Source organism: Antrostomus carolinensis, unplaced genomic scaffold (genome assembly GCF_000700745.2).
Source record: "Antrostomus carolinensis isolate BGI_N321 unplaced genomic scaffold, ASM70074v2 scaffold4942, whole genome shotgun sequence".
NCBI lineage: Eukaryota > Metazoa > Chordata > Aves > Caprimulgiformes > Caprimulgidae > Antrostomus > Antrostomus carolinensis.
The window spans coordinates 35,508-61,198 of record NW_010301471.1 but is presented as its reverse complement, the minus strand read 5'-3'; the positions used below and the strand labels follow the sequence as shown (position 1 = coordinate 61,198).

At 45.7% G+C, this 25,691-nt stretch overlaps 2 protein-coding genes across 2 annotated transcripts in view; one reads left to right on the top strand and one right to left on the bottom strand.

The window, feature by feature from the left end:
- The window catches only part of METTL24 (methyltransferase like 24), a gene marked incomplete at its 5' end in the record, with an annotated part of 30,175 nt that extends 19,376 nt beyond the window's left edge, over positions 1-10,799 (top strand). Inside the window, one exon of the mRNA XM_010163456.2 lies at positions 10,339-10,799. Coding sequence (XP_010161758.1) covers positions 10,339-10,653 — 315 coding nt within the window. The remainder of the gene's footprint in view (positions 1-10,338) is intronic.
- A 10,790-nt stretch (positions 10,800-21,589) lies between these two features.
- Positions 21,590-25,691, bottom strand: part of CDC40 (cell division cycle 40) — a 30,961-nt gene continuing 26,859 nt past the window's right edge. Inside the window, exons 12-14 of the mRNA XM_010163455.2 lie at positions 25,277-25,353; positions 22,958-23,102; positions 21,590-22,057 (exon numbers count right to left, since the gene is read on the bottom strand). Of these exons, the coding sequence (XP_010161757.2) occupies positions 21,880-22,057; positions 22,958-23,102; positions 25,277-25,353 (400 nt within the window). The 3' untranslated portion in view covers positions 21,590-21,879. The remainder of the gene's footprint in view (positions 22,058-22,957; positions 23,103-25,276; positions 25,354-25,691) is intronic.

Sequence of the window (25,691 nt, the reverse complement as noted above, 5' to 3'; positions counted from 1 at the left end):
TTCTTCCTAATATCTCATCTAAACCTGCCCTCTTCCAGCTTAAAGCCATTTCCCCTTGTTCCATCACTCACTGCCCTTATAAAAAGTCCCTCCCCAGCCTTCCTGTAGCCCCTTCAGGTACTGGAAGGCCGCTATAAGGTCTCCCTGAAGCCTTCTCCAGGCTGAACAGCCCCAACTCTCTCAGCCTGTCCTCATAGGAGAGGTGCTCCAGCCCTCGGATCATCCTCATGGCCCTTCTCTGGACTTGTTCTAATCTCATTTAGATTCTTTCCACCAGGAGCAGTTCTCAAGATATTTTTAAGAATAGGGGTGTTTCTAGGGAGGGACCTCAAGGTGCTGTTTAGTATACAATTGTCAGGCATGGAACGAAGGTCTTTTTAATGATAACGTGGGCTGAATGTGGTGCAATCCAAAGCATTTTCTTCCCCTAGGAGAAGGGCTAGTGGTATGCCTGAATTGTAATGAAAGTATTTTGCTGTTGTAAGAAGAACTTACACAGGTCTTCTTTAAAAAAGCAACAATTTCAAAGCATATTGTTGTCTGCTAAAAACTAGAAAGGAAGGAGGATTTTCTAGGGTTTTATTTTACTTTCTTGTTGCCTTTGTTGTTGTTGTTAAGTAAGACCCCTCAGAAAAAGTAGATGTTAAAAATCTGCTTTCCCCCAGCTTTACTAGAGGGCTGGACAAGCTGTGTTCAATTCCCAGCACAGTTGGGTGCATTGGTATGCCATTCCACCTTCTTTTTGACAGCAGCAGCAGCAGCGTACCACTATTTCAGCCTCAAACGGTGGCATTCAGAAGAGCACAGCACTCACTGCAGGCACCGTGGAGTCGTCATTGGTATGCTGCTGCTGTAAGAAGCCAGTCACTCCTGGTTCCCACCAAAGCTGGAGTTTGGCAGGAGCCAGGGGAACCTGCCCTGCTTCACAAGGTGGTACCAGATGCAGGACATCTGCTGAGCTCAGACCTGTATTCGTGTGCTCTGTGCCATTGACACCAGCTTAGGCACAGAACTGTGAATCTGTACAGTTTTAATTCGGTCAAGGTGCTGAGTGTCTGCTCAGGGTGGTGGTCCATGACATGACACTGGTTTTATGAGAATTAAGAGCAACCCCCTTTCCATAAGCATCCTGGTCTTTCTCTGCTACTCATCTTTCTCACAGTTTCCAGGGAATAATTGATATTAACAAGCTCTTTAGATAAATGACCTGTCCAGAGCACTTAGGAGCTCTGTAAAAAAAGTTTTTGGTCCGTCCCCGCCCCCACATTTGTCCCTGTTCTTCTCCCCATCACTGTTTACAGCTTCTTTTCATTAGAAGTGGCCATCTGTTGCTTGAATACTTTTACTTTCACCTTACTGTCTGGATCCTCTCTGGTCTCATTTTTGATCTGACAACAGTTTAAGGTATCCCTCCATTCTCAAAAGTTTGAAATCCAGCAGTGAAAGCCACAGCAGCTCTCGTTTTCCCTCCCCACTGCCCGTCCCAGATGAAGTCTGATAGTCGTGCAAGCAGTTCAGGGTGTTCCTTACTCACATTTCCAGGAACATGCTGCTTTCTTCCTGCCACCACAAGCAAACAGGAGGGTGGACAGAGAAACAGTGAAGCAGAAGAAAGGCAGGTTGGCACCTTGGACCAGAAAAGGAGTGAAACAAATAGATCCCCATGAAGGGATGTTGTATTAAAGAACTTTATTGCACTGACCAGTGCAGATGGGAACCAGACCCTTCACCAGATTTAATTAGAGCTACTCCATTATACTGGGAGTATATCATACTGTGTTATCATTCTGCAAGAGATGTCCTTTAAGGTGTGGTGAATATTTTTTGAAGCTGGGACTCTGAGCCCTCTCTTCAATTACTTTTATTTTGCAGGGCTCCGTGGACACTTCATTAATAAACAACAATAGCAGGTCTTGCAGCCAAAATGCTGTGTACTACCATTTTACAGTAGCCGAAGCTCTCTGTCCCTTGCACACGTGTGTACACACTCACAGGTCCTGCTCCTTGGGGCTTCAGGATAAATTGCTGCTTAACTCTTTTCCTTCTAGTGCAAAACCTCCCGCTCCGACCGCCCCCTCGTCCCCTCGTAATGCGTTTGTGGTATTGCTGCTGGCTCGCACCTTCAGCAAGACGGGGATAACGTGGCCTTACGTAAGCAGGGAGCCGGGTCCCTCTGTCCTTGCTGCTGCTGGGGCAGCACAAACAGACACTGCAAATGTTTGTTCCCCTTTAATGAAGAGACTTGAGGGTCCAGCGTACAGTGTTTCTTCTTTTGAGTAAACATCCGTTCCCACAGGCATCCAGCAGCGCCTGGCAGAGAAGATCAAAAGAACAGAAATGAAAGGCTTTTCCCCCTTTGCGGGGGGAGCAGGCAGCGGGACATCTCCTGTGAGATTAGATGGCTGAATGCGCCCTTTGCAAAGCAACTCGTGCGCTCGGCCAGGGCTGTGCACGGAGCTTCCAGCCGGGGCTGTTGGCTGCTGATGGAATAAATGCAATTATTTAAAACGTCTGTTTGCAGCACGGGCTTTGGCAGGCAGAGCTCCTCCTGACCATCAGGCTGGTAAATAATTTAAGATCAGGATTTCTCGAGCTCCCTTGTGGGATTTTTCTCACTTGGGCAATCTAGCCATTGAGGGACCTGGTGAGGGGACATGGTTTTCATCTTTTTCTGTACAACAGAACTACAGCTGTGCAAACTGAAAAGCATAACACAATGCAAACGAGCTGGGGCACTGTGTTTCTGAGAAGGGATGCACCCTTGTGAGCTGCTACCGCTCTGTGCGGGTCAGGAGGTCACTTCTGGGGGGCTCATGTCCTCACAGTGGCTCTTCACCCTGTTTCATCTGAGAAGGCATCACTTGGAGTGCTCAGCTAGCAGTGAGGCACCCATTGCTTTCTCTGGAGACCAGTCTCTATTTACAGAAGTGGGAGACCAAGAACTTAATGCTCAGAACTTTTGTGAGGAGAAGGTCCTCTCCCTCAGCATTGTCTGTGTGTAGTACTGGCCTGCCCCATGCTGAGGGCTTGTAGATCCTGTTCTCTGGGTTGCTGTACAGGAGCCTTGGTCTTGCTGAGTAGCAGCTAGATAAATGTTAAACACAGTACCTCTAGCTTTAAGGTCATTATAGCTTAATGATAGCTAAACCCATCAAACCTGTCTGAAAATCAATTCAGGCTTGGGGACATGTCTATTTTATGACTAGAAGATGATTAACAAGTGAGCTACCGTCTCTGGCTGGTCCAGTGCCCAGCGTGAGTTAAGATGAGAAGATGCCAAGAACTAATCCCACAGCGAAGAAAGATGTTAGTGATGACAGGAAGGCCACAGGTGAAACCCTGCAGCCTCCTGACCAAATGCAGCCAGGGAGAAAAGATTTCAGGCCATGCTCATCTCCTAAGTCAGGTCATGGTTGTTTGTCTGGAGATTACTTTGTCCTTGGGTAAAGTAGCATTGAAAAAACCTCCTGCCAGCTAAAAGGCCCCTTCTTTGCCTGTCCACTGCAGTAAGTGACATGGTTTAACTGGGCTGGATGGGAGGAGTGGGGGGGTGTCTCTTTTTCTGTAATGAATCTGCAGAGAGAAATTGCTTCCAGATGGAGAGAGTACGTGGGAAACATCTCGGCATCAGAGACCAAGGGAAGAAGTGGGGAATAAAGGTGCCAGTTCGCCTCTGTGGCTGTGGGAGGGAGTCACTTGGGGTGCCTGCGTGGGTCCTCGCTGAGAGCAGTCCCCCGTGGGGCAGCACAGATGAGGTGCTTGTAGTGCTCCTGAGCACTCAGCTGAGGTGGATGCCTCCTGTGTGCAGCGGGTGGGCTTTCTGGGTGGGTACATTTGTCTGTCTGGGGCCATCACTGCTTCTGGCAAGCTGTTGCTATACTGACAGTTGATCGTCAGAGAAAGTTAAATAAGTTTTCTTAACATCATTTTGAAACATTTTCTCCAGCTTAAGTGGTAAACATAAAATGATTTAATATCCTACCCCTGCTGTGTAATGCTGTCGTGGAAGCACATCACCAAAACTGCGAGAAAAAAAGACTTCTCTGTCACTCACAAGGCTGTGGAGGATTGGCGGTGAGAGCAGAGGAACGAAGCTTGTCTGCACTCACTGCTGGTTTTCTGTTTCAGTGACGTGTATATTGTGTCAGTGACTTCAACTGGACAGTTGCCCTTTACTGCAAAAAAAGACCAAAGACCACGTAAGCACCCAACTGCACAAACCAGCTTTGTGGCTTTGATGCCTTAAGCAGATACTTGACGATGTGCCCAATCTGTAACTTTGGGAGCGAATAATCACAAATGACATGTTTGTCCTGGAGTTATTTTGAAGTTGGCTCTACAGACCATCACAGAGGGGGGTGTAAATATGAATAGGAAGGAAGGGAAGTGGTTTGAAGGAGAAGTACTGCTGTTTGGAGCTGTACACTACTGTAAACCAATAGTGATAGACTTTTCTCCTGTTTTCAGTATCTGTATTGCTCAGACTGTGCCCATAGCAGTCCCCATCTCCCTGCGGGATGGCTCAGAAAGACCCGGGATGGTTCCTGCTCCCACCGGTCGCAGGGAGCATGGGGAGAGGCAGTTGCAAGATGCTGGGAGCATAATTTGCTGTTAGGCTACGTGGCATCCTGTCTGCCATCAATTACAGCCTCGGCTCGGAATAAAAGGGAATGAAAGGAGACTTAACATCCAAGCGGTTGCCTGCTGGTGAGAAGGGGCTGGATGCATTTTGAAGGGAAAGACAGTGAGGGAAGCATCATGCTGAAAGGTTACAGATGGGAAAAGAGGGAGGCTATGTTTAAAACACTCAAGAACCTGTTTGTTACGTACAAAGTTGTGTGCTATCAAAATATGAATTAAACAGCATTTTCCAGAGTTTTGTCTGCTGAAAATAGATAATTGTACTTAGGTGGAGAGAGAAAAAACTGATGCATTATCAAGCAGAGTTTGTCTTGCTGTACAGCTGGTGTCAAAATGGTAACTCAGTATTGGGGAGCTGGAGCAGAGGGTTATTTCTCACAGCCTCGGATCCCGAGTGCAGCACTGCGATTCAGGAGGACAGGGCGGTTCTAAGCTCACCTCCTCCGCTTGAAAGAAGAAACCTGCAGGAAGGCTGGGGAGGGACTTTTTACAAGGGCAGGTAGTGGTAGAACAAGGGGTGATGGCTTCAAACTGGAAGAGGGTAGGTATAGGTGAGATATTAGGAAGAAATTCTTCACTGTGAGGGTGGTGAGACACTGGAACAGGTTGCCCAGAGAAGTTGTGGCTGCCCCCTCCCTGGAGGTGTTCAAAGCCAGGTTGGATGAGGCTTTGAGCAACCTGGTCTAGTGGAAGATGTCCCTGCTCATGTCAGAGGGGGTGGAACTGGATGATCCCTTTGGGTCCTTTCCAGTTCTATGAAAGCCATTACCAGCTCTCCAATCCCTGCTCCCAGTTTACGCTGCAGAGCTGGTCCCTCAGAAAGGGAGGGATGCTCCTTGCCTGACCTGTACCACATTTGCCGTTTTTGCCTTTCCTGGCTGCTGCTTCCACATGCTGAGTTCATGCTGGAAGCAATACAGCTAAATTGCTTCCTCCAGCTACTCGCTCTCAATTGACTCTTCTCCACAGGGAGCTCTAAATGGAGCCCACGGGGCAGCGCAGAGCCTGAAATCCCCGTTAACCCCGGTATTTCAAAAAACGATCAAGGCAAACAGAGCTCTGATCTCAGTGTTAGGAAATGATGCACAGTTGTAACAAGTCATTACCCTAAAAAGAAGAAATGAGCCTTTCAGGCAGTACATGTTAACCTCTGCTAACTAAAACACCTTTTTTTTTTTTCTTTTTTTTTCCTTCCAAGTGGAACTGCTACAGTGCTGTCCTGCTTTTCAAGGGAGCTAAACGCTGAGAAAACATTTTAAAATCCACATTCTTTATTTTCTGTGATAACCTAGTTAGTTTGTGGAAGAGGAACCAGCCTTAGTCTGTGAGTGCTCAAAACCGGCGGGCAATCGACTGCCATCCTTTACCTTCAGGCACTGTGGATCTTTGCCCTCCAGGATTTACTCTCAGCAGCAGACTCCTGCTGTGCTCCCAGGTGAATTAGAGCTCTGAATTTACAGATTTGTCCGCTAATCTTTTCACTGGCGCTTTGCATCAAGGCATCTGGAAGGTGGTAGTGCATTTCTTATCAGTAGCGTGCTGCCTATCGCTGAGGGAAAGCCTTTCCCAAGTGGTGCCATCATCACAAAACTGGCGTTTGGTGTTAGCAGGATGCTTGTTATTTGCTCAGATACTGTGACACAAAGCTGTTCTTCTGTTTGTTTTACCATATCTGTAGCATAAAATGGAGACTCTGGGCTGAGATGGACCCCCCTGCCTGGAACGCTGTCACAGCAGTTGGTGGGTAGAGACAGATACCTTCCTCCCTCTGTGTCTCTGTGCTGTGCAGGGCACTGGAGGCAACAAAAAGCCTCTGGTTTGTGTGTGGTTTGTGCATGCAGTCCATCCCCACCAGCCTTGTGTTTCTTTCCTGGTCATTTCAGAATGTGTTTAAGCAATTATGGCAGTAACTTGTTTCATGCTACTGAAACATTAGTTAGCAGCCACTTTTCAGATACGGAGTGCCTGCTGAGCAGACAGAGGAGCAGTTAGTGTTGTGAGAGAAAACCAAACAAACCTGGATGATGACTGTAAACATTACCATGGGAAAAAGATGTCCTGCTGGTGCCATAAAGCAAGATCATGGGAAAACAAAAGCAAACATTTAGAAACATTTCTTCCCCTCCACCAAAAAAAGAAAAAAAAAAGATTTTGAATAATTTGTCTTCTTTCAAAGTTACAGAAGTCTCACAAAGATAAAATTCTGAAGTGCAGCAGCACAGTCCTATGGCAATTGCATGAATGTGGAACCAAAACTACCTACAAAATTGCATTGCAGGTAGAGCTGTGAGTTGGTATCTGAAAAATAAGTAACCTATTTAAATGTATAAAGGGAAACAAGTGAGCTCAACCATGAAACTCTCAGCTGAAATGTCATGGGCAGCAACATTTACATTCAGCCTCCCCCTGAACCCAGAGGAGTGCTGTGTTAAACTGTTTCACTGACCCATGTAGGGACAGACTGACAGGCTCTTTGTTGCAGAGTCAAGTTAGGAAATACCAGAGCTAAGGTTGTCTGTGCAACCTTCCTCTCCCCTCCCCATGTGGATGTGCCACAATACGGGCTTTAATTCCATAATCCCTCTGTCATTTTCCACTGCCCCCCACTTCCCTCGGTGCGGAGGAGGCACAATGCCACCTTAATGAGCAGATAGGCAGTGCCTTGGCTTATCGTTATTCGGTCTGTGACCATGGATCTCATTCAAGTCCCGCTCTCCAAGTCCTGCTCCAAAAATGCAGTGTTTCATTTTCAGCTCTTTTACAGCCTCTCCCACTAAAGTCTCACAGCCCTTCATGGGTACAACCTTTGCACCCTGCAGTGAATGGTTAATACCCTCATTTTACAGATGGAGACCAGAAATGGCCGGCATTCAGCTCCTCCTGATTCTTGCCATCCCATGCCCATCCATAGCGCTGGAGCACAACCCCTGAGGAGGGCTGATGGGGTTGTGAGTGCTCTGCATCTCAGCAGATCAGACCCTGGTTCCTCCAGTCAGCCATCCGAGAGAACATGGGAAGGTAGATGTGGCCACCTCCTAGAAAACTAGGATATCAGCAAGTCCTTCATGGTAGCTGCCCCGCACATGGTTCTCAGGTCTCGGTGCTACTCTTCTAGCCAATCCCCTTGTGATGCTTCACTCTGTTTGTCTCTAATGACCTCTGTTTTCCCACTGGTAGCAGCACTATCCTGCTCATGGTGTAGCTCCAGGTGATAGTAAAATAGGTGGGAGTAGCCATACACCGTCCTAGCCTTCACCACATTGGGAATGAGAAGAGCCCAGGGCCCATTGCTCCTCTTGTCTCCCTTCTGTGGGTCATGTGTTTGCAGTTGGGAAGCACCGAGCTCTTCACCTTCCATTGGTTCCTGTCCTCTTCCAAAGACCCTCTTCAAGGTGAGGAAGGAGAGCACTCTATTGCTTCTGCTGTGCCTCCTTGCTAGAATTTCCTCCTCCACTGTCTCCAGCCCTGCCTCTTAAATCTCTGCACAAGCTCTGCATCATACTCCTGTTGCCTTTTGAGTCTTTCACCCAAACTCCCATCTGAGGGCAATTCCTCCATCAGTCAGTCTCTGGTCCCAGCCTCTGCACCTTTTGTCTTAACATGTCTTCCCTCTGCTGCCAGCCCTGCCTGCCTCTGTCTGTCCCTCAGGTGACCAGGAACCACAGACTGCAGAGCTTTGGACACCCAGGTGTGATTGCTACAGGTCCAGGTAGACTATAATGACCTTTGCCATCAGGCGAGAGCTGCTGTGTAGGAAGCCCACGCAGTTACTGTTGTTTATTTTTGACATGCAGGGTTAAAATTTGAAATAAATTAATTAACTCTTAAAACTTCTTGTCCAATGTCTTTTGGCATTGTGGTTTTGGTCCCCAATCCCAGGTTCAGGATGTGGAAGAGTGTGGCAAGACAGCTGTATGAGACAGCCTTCCTTCTCTCCACTGTGGAAGTGGACAGCCAAGTTATTTACAGCCTTGGCCTTGCTCCTTGGGCTTTAAACTAATGAAGGGTATTTATGGGCATTTCTGGGTGAAGCCAAGGATCCAACAGCATTTCCCTTAGCCAGTGACAGAAGCAGCCACACAAGGCCCTCACATGTCCCCAGAAGCTCACTTGACCCACACCTGCCGTGGCCTCTGGTTTCTGGCTGCAGCCCCTGCAAAGCAGAGCTTGGGTTGTACAGGGCAGGTGCTCACAGCACAGCCCCGGCCCTGAGCCCCTGGGCAAAGGGGTCCCTGAGCCAGGGCCCAGCCGTGTGGCCGGGGCACGGCTGGACACCAGTGAGGTGTCCCGGGGTGACACGGCTTAAGGAAGCAGTTGCCTCAGCAATGCTCTTATACCACCTGCCCAAATTTCTGTCCTGTACCTGCACCGGTGTCTTTCTGACGCTGCCTCAAGGGTTAGGGTAGGAGTTTTGGGTTTGGGGTTTTTTTAACTATTCTTTACTCTAAATAAAGTCTTCAGTTTTTCACTTCAAATGCATCTTGAGCGTAAGCAGATGGGCAGAAGCATCAGCTCAGGTGGAACTGGCACAGGCAAACCCCGCTCTCATGGCGGGAAGTTTCTCCTGTTCAGCTCTGGGAAACAGGAGCCCTTGAGCTCTGCAGCTTGTGAGCCCAACTGCTGCCATCGTTTTCTACCAGGTGTGAAATTGTGATGAAATGCTCTTTTTTCATGAAAGCGTGCAACTCCCCTCCCCCAACTAATTGCTGAGCAAAGTCAATGCACAGTTGTGTTGAGTTGTAAGAAGTTGGTTTGCTGAATATCTAACCACAAAATTAAATCCTGGTTTAAAATTGAAACAAGGCGCTTGTTTATTAGTTGTATTTTTCCCTTCAGAAAGCTTCACAGCTTCTCTCCTGCTGTCCCTTATTCAGAGCAGCTGCCCTTAAAGCCCTGCAGAGTCTTTGCCTAATTGACCTTTGATTTGGTCCTCCTCATTCATCATCAGTAGTGATGCCTGCAAAAGCTTCATACAGCAGCTTGGCCTTGGGTGGCTTCTGACCTGGGCTGCTCATACTATTAATTTTACTTTGGCCTTCTCTTGCACTTGGGTGTTGTGTTCAGCTGTTCCCTCCTTATGTGCCACACTGTCAGGTCATCAGGACTGGAACCATCTGTTTGTGGGTGTAGCATCTGGCACACGAGGACCCTGCTTTACTGTGGTGCAAGTAATTGAGGCTTTGAGCAACCTGGTCTAGTGGAAGGTGTCCCTGCTCATAGCAGGGTGGGGGGAACTAGATGATATTTAAGGTCCCTTCCAACTCAAACCATTCTATGATTCTAACCACTGTTAACATGTTTTCTTCAGTCACAGGATTTTGTGATGGAGAAATAAGGAACAGCAATGCCTTAGTGTCTATGTTTACTGACGTGGGTTTCTTTTTTCCATAGCTTTAATGCCAACCTGAGATTTGTGAAGGAGCAGTAACATGCTTTGGTTGTAGGATCAGCTGCATCGGACACCTTGGGGTACCAAGCTTTTCAGACCAGGAGTCGGAGGCAGAAGGGCTGTGAACAGACGGGCATGAAACTTCACGTTCTGTCCATGTTATCCCTAAAGATGTTCTGACATTTTTTAATACAAAAGGAACTGTATGTAAGAGCAGTTATATTATAAAATGGACAAACCTGGCCTCAGATGTTACTGACAGTAATTGCAAAGCCTCTCATGTTTCAGTAACAATGTTTTTGTTGCAGATTGATGTCCTCAAGGCAGATGTGGAGAGCGCTGAATGGAAAATTTTGGAAAACCTGATCCTGGAAGATGTTGTTGAGCAGATAGGACAGCTGGTCTTTGAGGTACACATCCACTGGCCTGGGTTTGAGGTTAGCGGCAATGACAGCACCGTGGTGCGGTACTGGTACAGTCTGCTCCGAGAACTGGAGCTGAAGGACTTCAGGCTTTTCCATACCTACAAAGACTTATCAAAACCACAGATGTTTCTGAAAAAAGAAGCCTTCAACGCCAGTAGCTGTTACACACTGAGCTGGGTAAATACAAGATGGAAATAGCAGAAAGGAATTTATGATGTGTGACTGTGAGCCATCTGGCCCCGTAGCGTTATTGAAGAGGACTTTGGCGTCACTGGCTAAAGTTGCTAAATATGCACACAGTGACTGCTAACAAAACAGACCGGCTTTTATTTTTATATGTTGTCAAAAGAACTGTCACCAGCAGATGATATTTGTTGCAGGTTGGTATAGCAGTGTATTTGCCAGCGGGTACACTGTCTCAGAGGACAGAGGTTTCTGTAAAGGTTTGTTAAGGGGGGGCTAACGGCGTGGCTTTCCCAGGCTGCCCCGTGCCTGAGGTGTTGGCGTGGAGGACATCCCTCTGGGGCTGCCCCGGGAAGCTCTGCTCGCTGAGCTGTGCCAGCCCTTGGGCAGGAGAGTGCTTGTGAGGAGATAGGTGCCTCTCTCAGGAAGGGTCAAGTGTTACTTCTCTGTAAAGAGATTGTCTCTGATTTGCACCTTCTTTACTTTTTGGCCTTGTTTCCCATGGAACAAATTTTAGGCAAGCACGGTATGTTCTTCAACCTACTGGCAAATTTCAGTTGAATTTGGCAGAGGCAGAAATAGCCACCAATCTAAATTCCTGCCTATTTCGTGGAGCAGCTTCTGCGTGCTCTGATTTTGGCTCTGGCTGCGGGAAGTGAGTTCGGCTCCTCTGACACAGCAGACAGTGGGACTCAGCTGCAGGCAAAGCTGCCACCAGCACTTCCCCCTCCTCACCCTCCAGAGGCTTCAGCTGCAGAAGAAAGGGCTTCCCTGGTTCATCTGCTCAAAGGACGCCTTGTTTTAAATTACACTTGCAATGCCTGTAGCAAATGGATTTTCATCTAGTGAGATACTTATTGAAAAGAGTTGAAAGTGAAACCTGGTCCTTTTTGTTCATTTGTTTTGGGTTTAGTTGAATGTTTTGCTGTGTGCCTTCTCCAGCGCTGCGCCTGGACACCTGCTACCTCCTCATCACCTCCCTGGCCTGGCTGCTTCTCCTTGACACGGGCAGGCCAGACCCTGGGTCTGCACCAATGGTGACAGAGGTGGTGGCACAGGCAGGCACCCTGGGCTGCAGCCATGCTAGGTCTCTGCAAGGTGGCGGGTGGGTTGCCTGCCTTGCACTCCCAGGAGCCAGCCTTGGCCATTCCCTGAGGAGAGAAGAAATGGAGGGAGCTAAAAATATATATAGCTGCTTGGGTTCTTTCTTACCCTTAAAATAATTTTGACATTAAACTTTGCATTAAAATACAGGATGACACCACTGCCACATCTTTGATACACAACCTTTGTAACTTTGGTTTATGGGGTTGGACTAGATGACTCTTAAAGGTCCCTTCCAACCCAAACTGTTGTATGATTCTGACTTCTGCAGAGCTCAGTGTTCCTCCCCTTGGTGTGCCTCAGCCCAGCATTGTGTTTTTAACAAGCTCTTTCTCTGTCCCCGTGTTGTTCCTTCTCTTGTAATCCTGGCATTTCCCTCTCGCCTTCTGTACCCTCCTTGCCTTTTTCACCCTCTCTGCTGCCTCAGCTCCTTCATCCCGTCCTTCCGAGAGCAAGGCCCTGTGCTGGACCCAACATGCCCACAGGATCTCAGCAAGCTCCCAAAGGTGAAAAAAAAGAGTAGGAGCTCTTCCTTCCAGCCAGGCAAGTCAGCTCCCTCCCAGCACTGCTGCTTTGCCTCACAAGTGGATTGAGCCATTCCCCTCACTGTCCCCAGGCTTTGTCCCAAGCCAGGCATCTACTTTCCTCCTCTCCCCCCTCTCCGAGGGTTCCTGCTGCCCCAGGGTGGGCAGGGACTGCTGTCCCCACCAGAAACTACTTCAGCCCTTCAGCTCAGCTCCCCTTCTCCCAGAAGAGGCAGCAGGTGGGTGACCCTGCTAGGGTGACAGCCTTCCTCCTGCTGCCCTTGCTCTGGGGCTGCAGGGAGCTGACTGCCCTGGCCCCAGCACCCACCTCCTACCTCAACCTGCAGAGCCCATCCTGGGCTTGAAACTGCTGCAGTCAGTGCGGCTTGGAGCATCCATGTTGGCCACAGAGGCCACAGACCTTGGGCTGCTGTGGAAGAGGCAGAAAAACCTCCTCCCTGCTTCGATGGTGAAGTATGAGGGTGGTGAGGGGCTGCTGGAAATGGGGGGAGTGGGTGGGGGTGGGGTGGATTTTAATCTCCTAAGTGAAAGCCCTCATATGTTCAGCTTTGTATCAGTCTCCCAAATTCCATGTGAAATTTTAACTTGTAGCTAATGTCAAACCCTTTATTTTTTAAGAGGCTCACGCTGGTTTTCAATCTACTGCCTTTCAGTCACGCTGACAGTGCCTTGTGTTGTGTGGAGTCTCTGATTTACTGCCTCCCCTTTTTATTTTCCTTTTAAAACCAAATCCATCTACTTTTTTACTTACACTATGATTTGCTGAAGTGGAGTGTAATTTTAAGGGTACTTAATGTGGGCTTCTGCACATCAAATGCCTTGTTTAGGGAAGGAGGAGGATGGTGCAGCTGGACTGGGACCACTGACCAGATGATGATCCTGGCTGTGCCAGTGCTAGTGAGTGGCAGGCAGCAGGCACAGGCTCAGGGAGCGCCTGTATCTGGTTAATTAATGAGATCCCCGGCACAATTTTGGCTCAGGCCATCTAGGACTCTCCCCGACGATTCCTAGGCACAGCTGGGGAGTTAGTTAGCCCAGGCCAAGGACAGCTTGGATGCAGCCACCTTGTTTGGGAAGCTGAAAGAGTTTAGTAAACAGCTAGACAAGGCCAGGCGATCTTTGCCAGTGTGCCTGACCGCTGGGGAATACCTCCTGGCACTGTTTTATTTTCTAGTATAAATGTAGCTTCTATTTCTGCTCCTGCAAGAGAAACTGGATTGGGGGGTGAGGGGCTTCACGGTCACCCAGAGCGGGGCACTGTGGGGGCCCACCACCTCCTCAGCTCTGTGGTGCTCAAAGTCAAGGTGACCTATTGCAGATGTGTTGGATTTCCCATGTCTGAGATGTTGCACAAAGTTCTTTCCATGAGGCCAAGCCACATATTGCCATCCCTGAGCCAGGTAATATGAACCCAAGAGATGCACAACATCTGAAAACGAGTAGGAAATGCCTTCTCTGTGACAGCCATGCTTGCTGCACATCCTCCTACATTAAGGACTGAGGTTGTATAATGATGCACTGCCATGAGGAGATTCATTAAAATGCAGGAAGGTGCCAGGATTTCCTAAACTGATATCTGGCTTGTTGGAACAATCATGCTTACTGCACTGCAGAATGACTCAACTCCCATTTCTCAAAAGCCAGGCTGTGGCAAAAGCCCAGCTGTGAGTTCTGATGTATTAATAAAGCATAAAAATACAGGCTCTAGCATTGCACAGGTTTTTTCTCCTAATTAGTCTTAGAGTAACTAGCCTAGTAGCTTATCATTTGTTTAAGAAACCAATAGGTTAAAAAACAAATTACATGATCTCTCTCAGATGTTAAAATTCCAAAGGGATGCACATCTTCCATCATTTATTGCCCTGAAGGAAAAAATGGTGATATATATGCAAATTACAGAAATGGAGTAGAAGTCCATCCTGGTTCTTCTTTGTTTAAGAGTTTAGTAAACCCTCAGCTAATCTCTTGCTCAGGATTGCCAGGTAGTGCCAGGAACAATTCAGGCTGTAGCAAATACATCTTCTGCAAGAAAAGATTCCAATAACTATGGTAATTTTTAAGGAACCCTTATCTCAGATACAGGATAGATAAAAGCCATTTATTATTCTGGAAGCAGTTATGTGATATTATGGGAGAAAATGAACAGCTCTTATTTTATGCACTATCTGTGCCTTTCTACTTAGCATCTCTTAAAGCAGAGTTACAGCCTTCCTCTCTGAGGGCTCGCTTCTGTGCCCTTACCCCTTCTCTTCTATTGATCTCTTTTACCTAAAGGAAAGACTTTTAAGTTAATTCACTTCCCATCTCCTAACGACTTGAGCTGCTGGGTAGGTGCACAGGGGCACAAGCCAGCGCTGGCTGAGTGCCACAGCAGCCAGGCTGGCACGGGGGGATGCCAGGTGGGTAAGTCTGTGTCCCCCCACTGCCATACCCAGGCTCAATCAGCCCCTACCTGCTGCAGGGTAGGAAGAAAGGTCCACTGGCATGTCCTGGCACTGTTAAAATATTCATGAGTGCCTGGTCTGGGCAGCATCCAGCATCTCCTGCAGGGAATGCAATAAAGCCTTTTTTTCCTTCTGCTTGGTCTGAAAGAGAGAGATGACGCTGCAGAGACCCACTGTGGAGCCTGCCCTCAGCAGCATGTGAGGGAGAAAGTGAGACTCATCCTTCAAACTCCCACTGCCAGGAGAAGCACAGGAAGGTGCCCAGACCAAATCAGGGCAGGGCAGGAGCACAGGGGCCATATCATCCCAAGTCATCAGGTGGCACCTGGCAAACATCCATCTCTGAACTGACCTTCCACCAACATGCTCAGCAACACGTCTGTACGGGAGTTCACGGCAAAAGAGCAGCCTGTCCCCTTTCCTAAGCTGTATAGCTGTGCTAAGCCATCTACCAGGTGCTCTTGGCACCCTCTGCCACTCTGGATCTGCTCAGTGTCACCTTTATGGGTATTGTGCAGCTCCACTCTCCCCCAAGCTTCTGGCCCTCAGTCCCCAGGTGCTTTGGGCATCTCCTGGCACTCCCTGCAAGCATCTGCATGAGCTCTCCAGAACAGCCAGCCCATTGCCTCCAGCCTGGCACTGGGTGAAACCCAGCCCAGGAGCTTCCTCACTGCCCATACCTCAGGTCATTCATGGTGGCCACAGCCAATGCCCACCCCAGTTAACAAGGACATAATAACCAGATCTCATTCCTGAAGTGAAGTCTTCATTGCATTAGTTGGACATCTCCACCAGCAGAAGTTTCAGCTCGGTCTAAAGTGGAACTTTGCAGAGATATCCTGTGTGTTGTGGCAGTTTTATTTGCACAGATCCTCCCACTGGAGTGAGGGCATTTCCTTTTCAGAGAGGCCCACAGTGATTTATAAATCGCACATATTTGTGAATCAGAATTTACAGGTGCTGCCCATGACCTGGTGAAGATGAAGAGCAGTGACAGATGTGAGTCCCCCAAACTATCACAGTTAATACTGCAACATGGGCTTTCCATAGAGAACCCATGGCAGCACAGAGGGGGATGTGTTAGGACACTAACACACTTCTCCAGGGAAACTAGTCCCTTTCTGAATGCCACACTAGCTTCCTTAGAGGCTCCCAAATTTGACCAAAGAGAGGTCTCTCCTCCTGCGCCACTCTAGAACATGACATTTATTGGATGCACTTCTGGCTCCAGCTTTTGATCCCATCAGTGACTTGTGAAGGGTTCTTCACGAGTGCTTCTCAAATGTGAAAGATCGAAGAAAGTGTAAAGGGAACATATGTCTGGCCTTTCTTGGCAGATGCCAAGAAGACATATCACCCGGTAGCACACCTGAAGAAATAGCACTCGTTCTCTCTGGTGAATTATTCAACAGCTGAGACCATCTGGTTCATTCAAAAACTTTGATTTCATGAGCTTCATTAGCCGCTCCCTTGCCCTTGAAAGGACCCTCAGGGTTATTCAGTAGGAAATCACTCTTGATTTCTTCCTGCTTGTTAACACAATGTGACATTTCATTGCAGTCAGTATAGACCTGGTTTAGTGCCGGTGGAAGTTCAGAGCTGACCTACATTCAGATTCATATTTATACTTGCCTCCCTTCACTGGCTTCCAGGGGCAGCATCTCCAGAGCAAGCCTGGCACTTGAAGGGAACCACCCACGATAGTTAATGGATCTCTTCCCTTAAACAGAGGTCTGTGTTCACGGCATAGTTTGACCTGCCTGTTGTAAGGTGTTCCAGCTTTTTCGGAAAGAGACCTTTGTGGAGACAGCCCGTGCTACATCCCTTATCCTGATGGGCCAGACCTTATCCAAGGAGAAAACAGGAGTCTGCTTTGCACTGCCTAGAACCAATGATTCAAATGTGAATACCAATGCAACCTCCCTGCTCTTCAGCTGGTATTCTCCCCCCCGCCCCCCCCTGTGAAATTCCATTTCTGAATCAAACCCAAACCATGCACCCTTGTACCCACCTTCAGATATCTAGAGTGGAGCCATGACGCTGGGTGCCACCACTCTTGCAGGGAGGTGGGGATGGCCACCTGACTGGTGCCAGATCTCTAACGCAGCCGTGTCCCAGCAGGACCTTCATCTCTCCACTGACACCAGCCAGGAGCAGCTGTGACACAGGGGCTGGGAATTCATCAAACTGACTTGCCAGGCAGGAAGAGGCCCTTAAATGCCTTCTTACTTCTTTGTGAAGGGAAGAAAAACTGCTTCAAGACATAGGAGAATTCAACATCTGAAGAAATGTTATTCCATAATATTATTCCACCTTTTAAATATTGTAAGGATTATGACAAAAGCAAACAAAACCAACTCGCTCCCCCGTGCCCCAGGGTACTCCCAAAGGGTCGGCACCAGGGGGGAGAGAGAGAGAGAAGCTTCTGCAGAGAAGCTGTTCTGACAAAACTCAGCATGGTTTTGAAAACTCTGGAGAATGGGGCTTCTTTTTCTGTAGATGTCCTGCCTGACAACTGATTCAATTCAATTTCCCTCTTCATCTCCTGAGCAAGGAATATTGGAAGGGAATACATTTTACAGCATATATATGGAGTTGCTGAAGGAGTATAAGGATGTGGAAGCAAAATAAAAACAACTAGCCTGGGCGAGCAAAGTCCTATCTGTGGGGCAAAAATAGCCTGGTGCAAGCTAAGAAGTGAAATTGTTACAGCTCTTCTAGCACAGAGCAGTTTTGCCTGTTTGGGGTTTTTTTTTTAATGTTACTTTGCAAGAATTTAAACTCCACCAGAAAACCCCCTTATTCCACATTTGAAGTGTTCAGCTGGGGAGCTAAGGGCAACACATCAACTGCGGGTAATTACACTGGGAGAACTGGAAAGATTTGCAGCTCCCAGAACCATGTCTGCGTAACTGTCAGTGGTCTTGAAGCTCCATAAAATTCCTGTTACTGAAATGACTTCCTAGAGGATTTGTGGGGTTGTCTTCCTTTCCAAATGAGAGGGGAAGCAGGCTCAGTTAGTCTTGACATCTTTCAGAGCAACCAAAAAACCCCAAGGCCTAAGGAGAACCGCTTATTCTGAATTACAAACCCAATGCATCTGCAGTAACGTTTTGTTTTAGCAGCCTCCCAGTGGCATGAAGTGCAGCAGGTTAGAGGACTCAGAAGGGCTCAGTGATTTAGCATTTTAAACATTTTAAATGCTCTATCATACAAGAAGATAACAAACACATCTGTGGTCAACCTTCCAGTGTACCTGGTGAATTTAGAGGCCTGTGCCTTGTTGAAAGCCAATGCAACTAAAAAGCTTTAAACTCAGCAAGTAGCTTCAGTAAACGTAACTCTGCTGCAAGCAGTTTTCTCCGAGTGCTGCAAGACAGCCATGGTGTATCTATCTGGGTTTTTTTTTTTAATCAGCAAGCTTGAAAGAAAATACATATTTTACTGCAAGATATGAGACTTACTTAAATTTTGACTGCATGCTAGTGAAGTCAACCTACAGTAGCAAGCCCTCAAACAGTCTCCAGAGAAACAACCTCCCTGGCAACTGAATTTTCTGGTGTATAGGTTCAGCTGTTTAAAGCCTTCCAAGCAAAACTCCCCTCCCTACTCCTCTCCGCATGTTCCCCCTCATGCAGGCTGCTCGTCATACGGAGCCTTCCTAGCAAACAGGAGCAGGAGTTTGTAATGACCAGCTGGTAGAAAGAAGGAAAGTACACTGTGTTACTGGGCTGCCGGAGCTGCAGAGCTCACTGTTTAAATCAGCCTTTAAAGACCGCAGCATTAAATGGTATATTGAACATCTGCCCGTTGCTAAAAATTGGCTTTTTGCAAGACAATCTTGGACTTTTCTGGATGTACAGTAATTTAGATATTTGTGCTTGTAATGAGGGCAAAGACTGAGCAGCCCCATCTCACTGGGCACAATTATAAACTCTGTGCAAGACAGATGCCAAGACCATCTGCTTCAAGAAAGACAGCCTTCTTACCAGCAAGTTGCATGAGGATATGTGGGATATTTCCCCCTCTCACATACGAAAAAAGTCCAAGAAAAAGATGGCACAAGGCCAAAGGAACTATGAGGTTTCCCAGGCAGAACTCCAAGAATGATGGAGATAATTCACTTATCTGTAAACCCACGACTGTAAAAGTAATTGGTATTAATAAAAGCGGCAACATATTGGCACATCATTTCTGAAAGCTAAGATGCATGATCAAGGGGAACAAAATTATGAGGCTGTGACAGCAACCCAAGACTCCAGCTTGCACGTATTCCTTCCCGGCAGCGCGACACGCTGGCCTCCAGCCCCTCCAAGAAGCTCCTTTCGGCTTGAATAATTTTGTTGCATTCTCCACCTAATGTTAGAGGAGAATAAATTGGGGGAACTCAAACCACGCTCTGCCCTTTTCTCCCGACGCTGCCTTTTCTCTGGCTCTGTCTGCTCACACGCCAAGTTCAGCCTAGGGGTCTCGGTCTAGACTTGTTCTGACCAACATTTTTAACAGCCCAATTTCTGGTGAAACATGAAATTAGGAAGATAAGAGGAGGACATGATTCAAGTTAATTAGCCCAGCAAGAAATCTTTTCCCAGGTGGCTGCTGGAAAGGCAAGTCTAGACTCGCTCCACGCAGACACACGCCGTCTATCCTCATGCACAGCAAACCAGCTGACAACGTGAGCTTTGGAGTTTGCAACTCTCAAGCTGACAAGAAGGAATTATCCTCATAAAAATTCCCCCTCCAGGCTTCAATGCAGATGTGAGAAATTCCACAAAAGATTAACACGGTGACCAACAGTGAGGGACAAAGGATTTTATCTGAAAGTTTCTGGGGGAATTTGAATATGGGCTTATTGCAAACATTTAATCCCAATTCATCAACTCCAGCAGAATGACTGAGTCAACATTTCTTACTTTTGTACTCCAAAGACAACACTCAGCATTGCTACAAAGGTGTTTACACTTTCTGTTACACTTCGTATATACTATATATATAAAGTTCTGCCTGGTAGGTGACATGTGGAAAAACACAATACCAACTAGAGCCAAGCATTTTGTGTATTATGATTTAAAGACGCTTAAGCATTTGGGAAAGGTGTTTCTGATATGGAAGCTAACAGACATTCCTTCGAGAAGTTTTTGTATCATCTGCTCTCTTCCTCCTCTCCTCCCCACTTCCCTGTACTTAGAAGCTGTTAATGGTCAGGGCACGCTGCCACATAACCATTTAGGAAATGTATCTGAAGGAAGAAAACCCTTCTAAATTACTTCAGCCCACTTTCTCCTGAAGCAGCACCTGAGGCAAAACGCACGCCAGAGCTCAGCTCCCAGCTCAGGAGTCAAAGTCTTCCCCATGAAAAGAACCACATCAGAAATTCACCCTCTGTGACATGGCAGCAGCTCACTGCCACCTGCACCCTGAAGAGGAGAGAAACAAGAACAGTCTCTTCTTTCTCTGCAGAGGGACCGTCCCCAGGACAGACTGGACCAGCTCCTTCCTCTCACTCCAGGCTCCACCGTTTCCTACCTCAGCACTGGCAGGGGTGCGAGGCAATACTCCATTACAGGCAATACTCCATTGCCACCAGTACACAGCTCGCAAAAAGAGTGCCTCGAGTTTTTTGAGTACACAAGGCTCCTGAGATGGGAAAATGAACAGAAACATGTTAACTTGGTGCAGCTACATGACAGCATGAATGGACAGTGGAAAAACTCTCAAGCTCAGCTTCAGAGAGTTGGTCTAAAAATGGGTAAGCTCCACGTTCACTCACAAGGGCCCAACTTTAGCAAGTACTCTTTGAAAGAACAGAATTGTCTCATTAATCAATCCTTCTGTAACAGGAAATTAAAACAAAACAAATGAAAAACCCACAAAACAAGCAACCCATTTCCTTCCCTCTACACAATCTGAGATTCTTTGCATCTCATCTATGGAAGTACCTTATGTTCTATCCTGCTATCAATTAAGGCAATGACTCCTTTGATATTGTTTATAATTGATCAGCAGTGACTGGCTTTATAGTAAACAATATAGTATAATTCAAAACTGTAATTAAAGACTGATCAATGGGATAAATTTGTTACACATTTTTATTTCTATTATGTGCTCAAAAAGAGAGCGGATAGGGAATTAAAAGCATCTTTTTTTCTCTTGCTTCCAGCCTGCAGTAGTTTTGTATGAACAGTGCAAGGGAATGAATTTATCTAAAGGCTGATACAACTGCAAAATAAAATCCAAAAGGGTAAGAAATATTTTATATGGACATTGCTAGACAGAAGAATTGAATAAATATAAGGAGACTTTTTATAAAAAGATTTATTAAAAATAAGTTCTTTAAAGAGAAAAAGTGTGACATGTATATACAGTTAAGTTGCCAAAAACTTTGAGGCTTATAATACAGCGTATTCCAAACTGAAGAGACATTCACTATTTTTTTTTTTTAAATATGTCATGCTTATTGGAACATAACAGTATATGGGAAGAGGAAAAACAACACTTAACACACAATCATTACAAGCAAAATCTTGAAACTGAGGAGTACTTGTAAAGATGAAACTCGGTGATCAGCGTGATGCTATTGTTACATACAGACAGAAACCAAGAGTTCATGAATAGTCTTCAGTCGATATCTGACGACTGCTAGCTTCTGATTAGTTCTTCATTTCTACTGTGAATTAACAGATCTTAGCAAGTAGGGTTGTGCTCTATAAAGACAGAATTATTTTGGGGACAACAAAATACCACCCAAAACCAGGTAAACAAATGCATTTTTTCCAGCACTTCTTAGGAAGAGAGTTACCCAATTGCTGGTTTTCTTCTTTTACTCCCCACATCTCTGACAGCCAGAACCACAAGAACAGCTTTTCTTAAAATTATTTTATTTTACAAGTGTTTTGCACAAAAAGTGACATGACAAACTAACACTTGATTCTGCATGCTTCAGATGACCTCAGCTTCTCCTACTTAAAAGACCATATTTAGAACAATATCCTTTCAGTTGTGTCTTCTGCAGATTTTCCATTTTTTAGTGCACATATACAGCTAGCTGAGAACTGCAGTATTAAATGTCTACCCATCCTTACAGCAAAACTTACTCTTGTCTCAGATGTATGCAAGACTCGTATCTGTAGATCTTCATAGCATCCTCTTTAGTCCCATAGTTTAATAAGACCATCCCAGCCGCATGTAATGACTTTAGATGTTTCGTGTGGATGCCACACGGCACCGATACAGACTTTATCGTGTGCTTTTAATCTGCTGTAGAGTTTTGTTGTCTTCCAGTCCCAGATGTTAAGTTTGCCATCTGCGTCTCCAGATATCACATAGCTATATTAACAAGATTAAAATAAAAGCTGTATCATGCCTGAAGAGGGCTTGTACTATAATACTTCTACACTGAGCAGTGGAGAAGAGCTTCACCCAGTGAGCTTCCTGCCTGACAGTCTGCAGACACAGCTACCAAAGAATTAGCATTCATGCTGTGTTCTTAAGCGCACAAGTCCTGCGGAAGGTGATTCATCAACTGCGAGGTAAATGTGCTAAGCAATGCGATTATAACGTACACTGTGTTACTGGAACTAAAGAGAATACATCAGCAAAAGAGAACGTGCCAGAAGTTTCTCTCAAATTTATAGACACTTCTCTCTACTTTTTCCTCCAGTTTTGCTGAGGTTACTCTCCAGTTTTTATAGTAATGAGTATCTCATGTATGTACAGTGGTAAATGTATGGGCATATTACTAAGCAAATAGGATGAAAAAGATGGTTCTCTGAACAATAAATGAGGAAACCCAAACCAGACCTGCAAACTGGGAAAACCGGGCAAGTCTGAATCCCAGGTACCCTAAACAAGAGTGTATTGTGGGAACAGACCCCGTGATGCAGCCCATGTGCAAAAAGAGTCTGATGCAAGTCCGAAGCGGAAGCCTCCTGAGCTGCACCAGGGCCGGGCAAAACAAGGGGAGCCTCTGGCTGGTTTAACAGCAGCGTAAATCATGTCTGCACCATGGGAAATCTGGACCACATGGACTGTCTTCTAAATGTTGCTCAGAGTGACCACTGAGTATAACTTAGTCCTATCAAATGACAAGAGCAAACTTTCTGTTCTGCTGCTTGGCTAGAGAATTCTGATGACTACATGTCAATGACTGTTGCAGAAGATTCAAAAAGAAATTTAGAGTCTGTGCAGGCAATTTTTAAGATGAAGCTCATTCCCACAAAAACTTACCTCATGTCAGGTGAAAAATCCACTTGACAAGCGTAGCCAGCTACCATGTGACCTTTGAAAATTTTCTTTTTGTTTAATCTGAATCTGTTCTGAGCTCCAAAAATCAGAATTTGGTTATCCATCGACTGGCAAGCCAACCATTTCCCTATAAAGGCAATAAACAAAGGTGGTATCAGAGTGCTGCCTCTAAAGAAACAGACTTAACTGCAATGTTTTAAGATATTTTTGTAACTTTTCTTGCACTACCTTAATCCAGATTTTCATTATTTATCAGAGGTCTAGGTAGCAACTGATACCGCTTCTGCCTGGTACAACTGCCGAGAGGCAAAACTTTACATTGGACAGGATTTGGGATGCCTATTCCTACAAAATGCACTCAGGACTCTAGAAAAGCTCTGGCTGTTACAAAAACGTGCTGCAGCAACCCCACTGACTTACTGATAAGTTCTTCAGGTACTGAGTAAGGTTGCTGGTGCACATAATTAAGATGAGGGGAAAAAACCCATCTAGCTGCAATCTGTTTGATTACCTGTTTTGTGGGTACGCTCAGATGTCACCTCTTATTTTCTTTATGGGGAAAAACAGGTCCAAGGTAGACTCAGGAGTTTGAAAATCCTTATATTTTTTAAGTGTTTAGTAATCTCTATCCTAATGGAATGCAATTGAATAAAGATATTTTAGTGAAAGAAAAAATTCCCAGGCTTTTCTAATCTTAACTCTATCTTATTTTGCATCTTGGCAGTGCATTAACTCCTGCCTGAGAATCCAATTAAGATGATGTGCTACACAACACCACAGAACAGAAAATTCTGTCTTGAGCTCTGCATATTGTCACTGCCTTTACAGTATTTTACACAAACAGTGATAACATAAAATGTGCTAACTTGACTGTAAATCTGATCACACTTCCAGCTACTAGCTTGGAATCTGAGGATTTTCTTCAGCCTCCTGAAGAAAAAAATTAAGTGTTTACCCCAAAAGCATGTTATTCTCCTCTTCTACTTTTTAAAAGGTCTGTTTCCTGCATCACTCAGGAGGAAAAAATTAATTTATGAGATTCATAAATCAGAGCCCCTAAGGAGAAAAGTTCCATATCTGCAAAATTTTCAATTTACTTTTAAAGGACTCATTTAACTACAAAATTATGACGTGTCTGGCACAACCTGTAGCATAACTATTCTGAAATAACTTGTTTTGTGCAATATTGGACTACTGCAGGTCAAGATAATGTTAGTTAATGTGACAGGTGATGTCTTGAGCTGAAGAGTTGATTACTTTCATTCTTAACACAATTGAGTGACTCAACTCAGAAATCAAACACTCAAATGATAGCCAGCCAGAAAAAGAATGAAAAATCCAGTATTTCAACGTAGAAGAATAAGATGAACTGAAAAACTGAATCAGAATACAGCAAGTTGTGCAATTTCAGAAACAGGGGCTGAAAAAGGCCAGCTTGGGAAGCTAACATTTTAAAATGCAGCTCTCTTTCTCCAGAGTCTTCCTTTCTATATTAGAAACCCACTTCTATTGTTAAGAATAAAATATTTACACCACAAAGCAAAACAATTTGATGCTGATAGCTGGCTGAAAATGTTAGCTGTGCAACAAGTTGATCAGCCACTACTTAGCATAATCGGACTGCTAACTGTAAATCTGGCAACACTTTAATAATGTTGGCACTAAAGCTACTTAATTTTGACCAAAACAGATAACAGAGATTTTGTCCTGCTAGAAGGATCTTCACTGATTACTGGGGGCACTAAACTTTTATCCTCCTTCAGTGTGATTCTAATTGAAGAACATAAACACCAATGAAACATTAACATACAGAAACACTGAGATAATTTGGGATTTCTCTTATGCAAGAGTTACTTGGGCTACATTCAGAACAGAAAGGAACAGCATTAGCACGATCACATACAACATCACTTTCTGCTTTAACAGCGGCACCGCAAGGACTTGGCTTAGTACTTTGCAGTCATCATCAGTTCCCATCCTTGTTTCTCTTAATATTTTAAATACAGCAAATAGCACATCGGAGCTCTATGAAAAGAAAAAGTCCTTTTGCCCTGTCTGGATGAAGATCTAAATTTAAACTGATACAGTTATCCTGATATAACCCTTCATTTCGACATACTTGCTTCTTAAGACTTTTAAATCAAAACTGATCTGGTCCAGTCTTGGAATAAATGCACACACTGGTTTGGGGGGGTAGCGTGGGGTGACAAGGGGATACAACACAGCAGCATTACAGAGACAGAATCAGTAAGACATGCCTATGTAAACTAGGCCTAGGAAGGCAGTGAAGTGTTAACCTACCATTTGGAGACAAAGTCACGGCTGGCATCGAATGCATGCTTGGCTCAGCTATGTACTTGAAGTCTACAGGAATGTCCCTGCAAAAGGAAGAAGTATGTGCTTTATGGAGACATGGAGATGTTCCAAAGGGCCTCCTGTCAGCTGATTCATTCAGCCACTGAACCATGGAGAGTGTATGGTGGTGGTATCCAAAGGAAGAATGTGCAAAAGCACAATATTAAAAAATATTATCAATGTCCACCTAGAGAGCTCCAGCTGCAGACCCATCTACAGGATAACCTCTGATAGAGTTAATTTACCCCAATCAAATGACCCAGAGTCTAGAGCACAATCATAATTCTAATTGTTAAAACTGTAACACAAAGATACTCTATTGCCACCAGTTCAACTGCAGCTCTTACATTAATTCTTACAC